Source organism: Gadus morhua, chromosome 9 (assembly GCF_902167405.1).
Source record: "Gadus morhua chromosome 9, gadMor3.0, whole genome shotgun sequence".
Taxonomy (NCBI): domain Eukaryota; kingdom Metazoa; phylum Chordata; class Actinopteri; order Gadiformes; family Gadidae; genus Gadus; species Gadus morhua.
In genome coordinates, this window is record NC_044056.1 from 19,124,461 (window position 1) to 19,135,396 (window position 10,936).

The 10,936-nt window shown below is 43.6% G+C and overlaps 1 protein-coding gene across 1 annotated transcript; it reads right to left on the reverse strand.

Moving 5' to 3' along the window:
• Positions 1-4,189: 4,189 nt before the first annotated feature.
• On the reverse strand, positions 4,190-9,266 carry LOC115550939 (homeobox protein DBX1-B-like). Its single transcript, XM_030366346.1, has 4 exons — positions 8,614-9,266; positions 8,082-8,186; positions 5,534-5,736; positions 4,190-5,257 (listed from the first exon to the last, which is right to left on the reverse strand). Exons 1-4 carry the CDS (start codon positions 8,990-8,992, stop codon positions 4,895-4,897), a joined length of 1,050 nt encoding a protein of 349 aa, XP_030222206.1. The 5' UTR covers positions 8,993-9,266; the 3' UTR covers positions 4,190-4,894.
• Positions 9,267-10,936: the final 1,670 nt, after the last annotated feature.

Sequence of the window (10,936 nt, forward strand, 5' to 3'; positions counted from 1 at the left end):
CCTTCCTCCCGCTCCCCCCCTCCACCTTTTTGAATTCAAGTATCCGAGCTAATCTATTCTAGACTAGTATGACTACCCTCAGCGGCTTGTCAACGACTTGCTAACCGTTTAATAATCGACCATCCAATGAGTTGCTCATTAGTTTTAGGTTGGCGCTCTTCTTCCTGAGCAAGGACATAGTTGTTATGCATTCACGCTTAACAGTCAGCACTTTTAAATCACTTGTCGTTCCCGGGCCCCACGCATGGCCTCTTTGGGGGCCATGTTACCACAGACAGATTGCATGAGATATGCACCCTTTTATCTTTTATAACCACTGCAGGTTCCAGTGTAAGTGCTGGGTTTGATTCACTGCAGATCCTGATGTGAGTGGTGTACGTTACAAACTGTTGCAGAGCAGACCAAACCGGTGTTAAACCAGTTCCACGCTTGCTATACAATCCTAAGTGACACCAACATGTTACCATATGTCTCCTCTTCTGGCCTTTTGAAATTATTTGTTTCGGGTAAATAAGTTAACATCGTTCAGCTCAGTTGAGTTCAGGAGTTGCGTTCTCCCGCTGTTCTGCGGTCAAGAATGATTTAATAGCAGTTCCTCAGTTGGTCTCTCACAGTCGAGCTGGTGAGTAGGGGTCAAAGGCAGAGCCATTTTTAACTTATCTTGGATTATGTTATGGAATGTACCATGGACTGTCTCCCTTGTAAAGAGGTCTTCACAGTGAATAGGTGCTCGCCACAACATAAGTTTTAACAGAAAAATCCTCATTTAGCACCGGGCAGCCAAGACGGTCAGAGCTACCACAGAATAATAACTTAATGTAAGTTTATGTTATGGCTCTTCCAACTGAAGGAATTCCACCGCACATGGTTTTGGTTATCTTGTTCAAATTTTTTGTATGGTTAAAGAGCATGGCATGAAGTTATTTTTATTTATCTTGTAAATAAAGTTTGCATTGCTAAAAAAAATAACGGTAAGCTGCTTAGTTGATAATATGTTTGTTTTCTGATGAAGTTCTTGATGGCAAAGGGTGCTGTCTGTAATCATTCTGTAGCTGAATGTTGAGTGGGGGGAAATAAATAATATTGTTTTTTATTTATTTAAACTGCCGGTAGTCTTACATTGTTGCTCCAGTTTTCCATGTATAATCCATGATGGAAAATTTCAATAAAGTCCTGTTTTTTTTTTAACAATCTAAATTCATGGGCCTGTTTTTTGAAAACACATTTTTCTGAAAATGAACAGTGCTGTAGTTCAGTTTAGCCTATGAAAACTTAAAGGAAACGGAATAACTCAATAAACCAAAGGCAGTACAGATTTCACTAGTTCCTGGTCAACTGCTTCAGCCTTGAGCTAAGCAGTGGTATTGCCTCAGGATAACGCGCGTTTGAACACATGTTAAAGAGATATTGATAGCCAGATTTTGATTTGGGGAGAGGGCCTACACAGTCCACAATGAGTCTCAAAAGGCTCCCCTATAACCGGAATAGGCTGAAGGGGTGCCGGGTGAACCACCTGGTTTGGTTTTCCTGCTAACTGACATACATGACCGGTTTGACAATACTCAACCACAGAAGCTTTCAACCCAGGCCAAGAGAAGTGTCTCAATATCCCATTGTATGTCTTTTGTAATCCCCAAGTGGCCAGACATAGCATTATCATGTGCTAAATTCAGTATCTTTTCACGATACACAGAAGGGGCAAAAACTTGGAAGGTGGCAGTCAGAGCCATCGTTAACAGCAGTTCACTTACGCATAAGTACTTCATCTTAAACATAATACCCTACAGGGACAGACAATTCCTCCCTTGGCTTAACAGCCTCAATACAATTCTAGGGAAGGGTCAGCTCTCTCTGATTTCACTAGCTGGGGTCTACCCAGCTGTAGTGGACCCTCAGAAGTAACACCAGGATTGCACAACCTAAACTCAGCAACTGTAGGAGCAGTAGCCAAGTTATCCTTGCTGCTATCCCTGTCACACTCAGCAGCAGAACTAGGTCCTGTTTAGCTGTATCGAATGAATCAAACAAACCTGTCAGCAAGATTAACAGCATCAGCGTTGCAAGAATGAGCACAGGTCACAACATAAGCAGGATGGACAGAGGTCTCCGGTTTTGACTCACTGTTGGCAGACTGTTCGGTTATCTCTGGGCCGTCTGTCACAACTGGTACAGTAAACACCTTTTGGTCAGCAAGGTCATTGCTCAAAATGAGACCCACCATCAACTAGAATATAGGGACCAAGCCTACTTGAACAAGTCCTGTAACTAACCCACATTTTAAATACACCATGTGGAGTGGGGCTCTGAGACAGGACATTTCAAACCCTAAAATCAATGCATCCCCACCAAGGAAAGATGCCCTAGACAAAGGTAACACTCCTTGCAATAGTATAGACTTTGAGGCACGAGTATCCCGCAAAATACGGATTGGTATGGCATTGTCAGAATCGGACGGTGCCACAGAACCATCAATGGTAAATAGTTTGAAACCGGATGCCTCAGGAACATCAGAGTAGCGCTGCTCCTGCTCAATGTTCACAATAGGAAGTGGGCAGGTAACAGAACCAATTAAAGTCACTGGGTTAGGTTTCTGCTTTTTACAAAAAATGGGACAGTCAACCATCATATGTCCTGGCTTTTTGCGATAATAACAAATCCTATCTGAGATGCTGCTCTTAGCACTCGAGGTTTTCCTACTAGATGTGTTAGGGGAAGAGTTGCCATTAAACTTTCATTTGCCATTAATTTTCTTTGCAAAGCGAGGACGCTGAGGAGGAGTATGTGACCTGGTTCCAGTATGGAAATGATGACTGAATGAAACTTTGTGGGCCAAAACATACTCATCACCACATATAGCTGCATCCTTTACATTATGTGTCCTCCGCTCACTTAAATAGATTGCGACAGCCTCTCGAACACAATTCTTGATCTCCTCCAGAAGAATCAACTGTCGCAAGTCCGCTTTGATCTCAACCTTTCCTGAAGTGCACCAACATCCAAACCAAATCTATTTTCTTTAGAGCAAATTCCAAAAAGCTTTGTTTTCACCTTTGGAGCAGCCATGAAAACACTCTCTATAAGCCTCTGGTACAAGCTCATCAAGGCACACAAGATGGCCACTGTAACATGTATTCATATTCTGAGCTCTGCTCCAAAGTTAGTGAGGAGTACACCTCTTGAGCTTTACCAGTCCAGAAAGAACACAGTGCTAGAGCAAAGTCCAATTGTGTTTAGGCCACTCCAAGCTGGTTGCCACCCTCTCAAAGTGTGAAAAATACTTCTCAATATCTCTCAATGAAAGGAGGGACAAACACATATATTTCTACCCACATCACATTTTGAGAAACTGGAAGGGATCGATTTATCAGTGCCTGCCCTTAACTTTATCTCCTGATCTTCTTTCATGAGCAAGGCGCATTCTCTCTCGTTTCATGCTCCCTTATGTGCTCTTTCCCTAGCCTCCATCACTAGTTCAAGACGCCTAAGATGCAGCTTTATCTCAAGCTCCCTCAAACCTGAAGCTTTGGCTGGAGTAATTTCTGATTCAGCAGACAACCAATCACTTAGCTCTTCCTGATCTTCCTCAGAATGAGCACAAGTCTGCTCAAGGGGCAGTTTTTTATTTTGTCACACAGAATGCCCTTTTCAATTAAACCATTTTTAAGTTCCTCTTTTTATTTACCCGGAATAACCAAACCATAATACTTCGCAACTGAACAAAGGTCTTTCTTTGTGCAACCCAAACGTTGCATTGCAACAGGCTCTTTCACAAACCTGTCTGACTCGAATTCCATGATAGCATCACAAAAGCACAAACAAAAGTCAAACGTCTCAAAACCACAAAGATCTTCACAGAGATACAAATATGGGTCACAAAGCCTCAAAATAGTGTGACTTTAGGGCACAGACAAAACGCAGCTCACACACAAATGGACATTAAAGAGACAGCATCTAAACTGAGAACCCCAGTGCAAAAATAACACCAAAATAGGACTAGAACCTACCAGTCGCACTACCAATGTAGCACAATATTACAACTACAAATACCCCCAATGGAACACACTCGTAATCAATATTGAGCTAAAGCCATCACCAACTCCGATAGACCAAGTCTACACACAAAATAAATAATAATAATAATTGAATGAGCTGAAGCAAAATGAATTTTGTAAGATTTATTTGTGAAAATATATTCAAGAATAGCAATTTATCTCAAAATCAAAACAATGGGGTTTAAAGGAGACATATTATACCACTAGTGATGTCATATGGGATAGGTTTTCGAAACGGCTTGTAAGGCTAATCACACTCACACCTGGTGGTAAAATATGTCTCCTTTCAAACATTTCAATCTACAAAAACTTAAACTATTATGTACTTTTCACATCATGGAAGCTGTTCACAGCATTCCAAAAAATATCCAACAATTTACAAAGAGAATATGCTGAGATAATACAGCTACAGTTGTAGAGATTGAAGCGTTGAATTGTTGGTCTTCGCCGAAAGGTCCATTTGACATGTAACAAGTGCAAGCGTCATTCTGTAAGTTCAACCCAAGGCTATCAACTAAGGCACACTCCTCTTTATTTCGAGGACAATTTTATATTTTGTTAATATATCGTTACATTTTTATAAAAAAAAAAGTAGCACGTTCTCATGTAGAGCTGGTAATCACAAAAAACATCCTCATGTTACAGCTGGCTCAACTTCCTGTTCAAATCACCAATGTGTTGGCCATATGTCCTGAACAGTACACCTCACTCAGAATAACACACACACACACACACACACACACACACACACACACACACACACACACACACACACACACACACACACACACACACACACACAGGATACCATATATAGACTAGTCTCCCCATTGGCTGACACCCTAGGAAACAGTGATTTCCTCGTCTGAGCCAGAGAGGTCGGATGGCTTGCTGCAGTCTGACGGTGAGGAGAGCCTTGGGGGGCCGCCAGGGTGGAGCCCCTCGCTGCCCGTCCCACCACGGCGATGGCTGCTGTGCTGGGTGAGCTGACGGAGGTGCTGCTCGCCCAGCTCCTCCTCCACCTCCTCCTCCTCCAGCCCCCGGCCCCGGCAGTAGTCACCCCCACCCCCGCCGACGTCAGTGAGGTCGGGGTGAGGGTTGGTCTTGGCGGGCAGGGTCTGTTGGCGGCAGCCCCCCGTCGACAGGAGCTCCCTCTCCTTGGAGTTCCTCCATTTCATCCTCCGGTTCTGGAACCAGATCTTCACCTGCACACGGGGGGGGGGGTGTGAGTGTGAGTGTGGATCCAGTAGTTCATAGAAGGGTTTATCTTGTATATATGTTACACTGTTACACATCACTATTATTCCTATCATTCATAGACACACTAAATACCACGTTCCCTGGTTGACCAATGAAAACGCCTAGATATAGATACCTTGTGTTAACTGATCAATTCACTTTTAAATCATTTTGTTTTTGTTGAAACCACTACCTCGCTTTTGTCGTTAAGCTAGGAAGAGCCCTTGGCCCCTCCCCCTTACCTGAGAGTCTTTGAGTCCCAGCTTGCTGGCCAGCTTCTTCCGGTCTGGCTTGCTGATGTACTTCTGCTTCTGGAAGGTTCTCTCCAGAGCTTTACGCTGGAGGTCGGAGAACACGGCCCGCCGTAGCATTCCCCGCCTGGGCTTCCCTCTGGGGGCCAAGGGCCAGGAGAAGGTTCCCGGGACCGGCACCACGGAGGAGCTCGCTGTGACACAGAGGAAACGGGGCTGTGGTTTGAGTTTCAACGTTCACTCAATGAGTTATAGCATTTGCTTGTGTAATAGAATAACTGAATTTGTCAGCTAAAACAACAAATATTGTTACAAATGGAAAATAAATGTAATTCTCGTAGAATTGTGCACAATTTCTACCCAGTGAAATAACAATACGTTAAAATGTTTTCATTTGGTGGTCTTTGCTCTGTCCCCCTATTTGAGTGGCCAAAACCGCTGCTGGAGGAAGTTATTTGAGCTTTCAGTTAGTTATGTATTTATTTTTAATAGTTCAACTTTTGAAGCATCCACGCAGAGGAACCAATGAGGGCCATGCAAGTCGGCTGGTTGGTGTGAAACGCCGGAGGAATCCCTTCGGGAGGATCGGACTGTTTATCGTGCGCTCATTAGGCCTAAAAGTGTAAGCAGTAACCCTGACCAGAAAACCGTGCGCTTCGGCTGAGACTCTGATGTGAAAGAATAAAGATACAAAAACCGCAAAGCAAAGAAAGAAAGAAAGAAAGAAAGAAAGAAAGAAAAGGTCCCATTTGTGTGTGTCGGTGGCCAGAGAGCCAAGGGCAAAGCGAAGGACCCTCCTCCTGGAAGCCCCCTCACACTACCTTTAATGAGGCATGAAAGAGAGTTGTATAGGGTGCAGTTGTATAGAAGGGAGCTAATTGTGTAGTAATGAAGTGAGTGTAAAAGAGACGGCGACAGCCCAGTATATTGTGGCCCCGTTAAAGACTTGTATATCATTTCGTCACGTCACTGGAGACATTGAACACTCAATACAGCGCTTGGGGGGATTTGGTGGAGGGGATTTATGGGGAATGCGGATGAATGAAAGTGTTCAAAAGTTTACCTAAACGCTTGGATACAATGCAAGGGCCTTTTGGCTGCACACTGTTATGCATTCATGAGTTTATGGAGGTTCAGGCCTAGCATAATCTCAATGATAATGTGTAGCTGATGCTATATTTTCCTCTGCAAAGCAAATCTTAAGCAAATCCGAAAAATCATCAGGACGCATTTAAGTCAATCATTCGATGCTTTCTTTCACTGCAACTGTATAGCTTATTCTCTACATGTTTGAGACATGTAGCTAAGCATCAGTCTGGTCCTGTATAATGTAAAGAGCCTGAGAGTATGTTGGCCCAATCCATAACCTTACACAGCCTCCTCATTTAAATGTACCGACCCCTCTGTGGTCTTGTGAGAACATTCAAACCGGTGAAAAGAGACTAATAGAGAATTAGTGCATGACTGGTAAAGGCCTGTGAGCAACATGGCTAAGCCATTGCTCAGCAGTGTTGCGGAATGCGTGCGTGCGTGTGTGTGTGTGTGTGTGTGTGTGTGTGTGTGTGTGTGTGTGTGTGTGTGTGTGTGTGTGTGTGTGTGTGTGTGTGTGTGTGTGTGCGCGCGCGCGTCTGCGTGCACTGGGTATTCGGTGTCTGCGTCTGTGCGTGCGTGCGCGTGCGTGGGTGCGGGTTGAGGGTGGGAAAGGGTGAGTGTGTGTGTGGTTTTCGCCCCTATTGGTCACGGTGCTGAGGGCTTTGTCGGCGCGCGGAAGGCTCGGTGGGAAAAAGAGGGCGCGTGAAGAGGCGCTATAGGTCTCGAGCTGGGAAGAGACCCGCCTCGCATTTAGAGCATGACAAACGGGCCTGATATATCGCGAGCATGACAAACGGGGGCTAATTTGTGGATTAGAACGACCAGTACTTATGTCAGCAGTCAGTATGGTTACTAAATGGGGAATCGAATCGGCGAAACTGATTCCGAGCATATCAGGGCGATCCCGCGTTAAAAGGCCTGTTTCCAAGACTAAATGTTGACGCTAAATGCATCGCGAAGCTATCTATACATGGCTATCTGTTATTGGGAAGGTACCCTGAGATTGTCACGCGATGGGTTCAACCCAGGTAGGACTAAATGTTGAGCGTACAGCACAAGAAAGGCCACAAAGCATTAACGCAACATAATAAACCATTTAATCAAAAGTCGGCCTATTTCATCCTCTATAAATGTAGGACCAGTGAGCTCCGGTGGAGTTATTCTCTTATTGCATGAATCAATGAAAGATAATGATATAGGGGCTATTGCACACACACACACACACACACACACACACACACACACACACACACACACACACACACACACACACACACACACACACACACACACACACACACACACACACACACACACACACACACAGACACACACACACACACACACAGAGACTCAGATACAACCACAAACACCTTATTGGAACATATTATGTTTTAACGTTGGTAGCCTAAGCCTACTGCTGGTAAAACCTTAAAAGTCATCTCACCTGTGAAGTAGGAGGCTCGAAGGAAAGGTGGCAGCGTCCCGTCAAAGAAAGGCAGCGGGAAGGACTTGGCCTGAAAGGTCTGGACTGGAAAGGAGGCTCTGGAGACTGTGATAGGATAACATGACAGGTGGTTGAGACACTAATAAACTGCGATGATTCGATATTATTATTAGAACTTGTATTTTATCTATGCCTACTTAAAAGTTGTATGAAGCCTATGGTCTGAATGTGGGCGTGCCTGATTTCAGTCCATGTGACTGAAGTATAATAGCCTGTTAGTCAATGATATGAGCTGAGGAGACGTCGGTCAGTCGATTTGTCAGTCTGTCAAGTCTGGAAGCCTTTCAACCTAATTATGCAGCTGAATTATGCTTCTATGCTGGTACTCTATTCTAATAATAAATGCAAACTTATACTAATCATACTACTCCTCGTAATACACCCTTTATAATAAAAATAATCATATAATCATAAAAGGCATAATCATATGATCAACATGAATCATCAATAATCAAAAATCAATCAACCTTACCTTTCTGTGTTGACGGTGCCAGGATGGCACGGACCCCGAACTTGAGATAAGTGGACTCTGAGCAGTCCGTGTGTGGAGAGTCCGCCCGGTGGGGCTGCTGCACGGAGTTCGCCTGCAGGGCAGAGCGGTTGTCTGTGGTCAGGGGGGGCACCGCTGGACCGAAGCCCCGCAGGGAGAAGGTGTCCCGAGAGCTCCTCGGCGCGTAATTCTGCGAAGAGAATGTCCGATGCACGTAGGTGACGGGCTGACTGAGGCGGATGAGGTCGTCCACCAGAAAGCTAGTCGGAAGGGACCGGGGCATGGGCAGGGAGAGCCCGGCCGGTGGACGTAGTAACCCCGGGTAGAGGGTAGGGGGCAAGGCGCTGCAGGGGAAATTCATAGTCAATCCGGACGGACCGAAAGGGTTAAACTAAATAAAAATGCGTGAATGGGATGGCCCCTTTTTCCGTTAAAATAAGCTTGTCTAAAAATTTAAAACAAGTTCAGAGATGAACACGGTTGCTCTCTTTCGCTCCGTCTCTCAGTGCCTCTGTGTCTCCGGGTCCTGCTCCCGGGATATTTATCGAAGAGACGCTCGCGCCGCGCATCCCAGAATCATGAAGGCAGCCGCACGAGACAACACGCACTTGAGGGCGCGCACACACACACACACACACACACACACACACACACACACACACACACACACACACACACACACACACACACACACACACACACACACACAAACACACACAATCAAGTTCACCCTTCAACGGGGCAATTCCAATGGGGAGGATTCGAAGGCAGTGGATTGGCCGAGGCACATTCATTTATGATTGGATTAGAGTGAGAAAGCAGCGGACGCAGCAGGGACATTGCCTCCTCTATAATAAAGAACAAGACAGCCGAGATGTGGAAACCCTGACCGTTAAAATTACCTTTCTGTTGGCCTGCGGTCGTGTTAGCTATAGAACCAGCGTGTCTGTCCTCCTGTAAAGACCTGAGTGGTAACCACAAACACACAACGGCATTCATTATGTAGTTATAGAATAAAGTCTAGACAACATTCAATTGAGAATTATTTTCTGTTCTTTTCAGGCGTTTCTTCTTTAATGCAATTGAATTACGGCAAATAGCTTTGATCAAGTTTATGTATGAAACACTCTTCTGTTTTATGTTAATATAGGGAACGGTGAATATATTTTTTTTTTTAGCTCAAGAGCTAATTGAAAAAAAATGTGTTTCGGCCGAATTAGTCACCCTTTCCCGTATCGGCTATTTGTTTTGCGTGTCATACTTTGATACTTATTGTGATAAGGCCTAAATGGGCCTATATATATATTTATTTATTTTTACAATTGAGTATCAAAAAAGCTAAATATTGGATCAGGGAAAAAGAAATGCTTGAATTTTCTATATGTCTGTTAAGTTTGGGCCTATTCATTAAAGCAGCCTGTATGGAAAGGGAATAATATATTCCCTATATTTTTTCATAGCTTAAATAAGTATATATATATAGGTATTATATATATATATATATATATATATATATATATATATATATATATATATATATATATATATATATATATATATATATATATTCCATATATTTCTTATCACAGAGGCTATAGACCAAATCATAGGTTTTATCTGAAACAGCCATGTATGAATATATGAATACTATTAAAATGTTGTATGACGTATATATTCATTTTATTTTTCATTAACAACCCATTATGAGGCTATTAGGTGAGACGCTTTGAAGGATGCTGCTGTGATCGTGGCCTCGCGCTCCTGATCCCCTTAGAGCATGACGCGACTGTCAGCCCCGGGCCCGCGCTGTCCCCGCTTCTTTCTCTTTCCTTTCTGTTCGTGACACAAATCGTTGTGGAAAAAATCACACCATTGAGAGAGCTCTGAAAGGGTCTCTTAGAGTTGTGCTCTGTAATGAAAGTATTGGAGATGTTGGACAGCGCGATGGACGCGGTGATGAATTTAATGGCGGTTTAGCAGAGGAAGAACTAACGGAGCTGCAGGCGCGCCCTGTCGGTTTGACATGAATTTAAAAGGCCTTCAAAGCGTAAACATTGTAGTTATTGCATAATTCTAGTAATAATAACAATATTATTATTGATATTATCAATAATAATGATTATAATTATAGTTTACTGATAATATTCTGATTAAAAGAACACTAAAAACAATAGGGGGCCGAAGTGACTACTCTGCGGTCTTCGAATGTGTTATTAGACATTGCTCTTGTGAGAAACTGAAAGTTGCATTGACTAAATAAATACAGCAGGCTTAATTCTATAGAAAATGTGTTCTCGGCAGACAA

What these genes read in the sequence shown, in the direction of transcription:
- LOC115550939 (XM_030366346.1), bottom strand. Translation starts at nt 8,992, where the DNA reads ATGAATTTCCCCTGCAGCGCCTTGCCCCCTACCCTCTACCCGGGGTTA. An exon ending in TCGAGCCTCCTACTTCACAG is followed by an intron (nt 5,737 to 8,081) that starts GTGAGATGACTT and finishes TCTGTGTCACAG; the next exon opens with CGAGCTCCTCCGTGGTGCCG. An exon ending in TGGGACTCAAAGACTCTCAG is followed by an intron (nt 5,258 to 5,533) that starts GTAAGGGGGAGG and finishes CCCCGTGTGCAG; the next exon opens with GTGAAGATCTGGTTCCAGAA.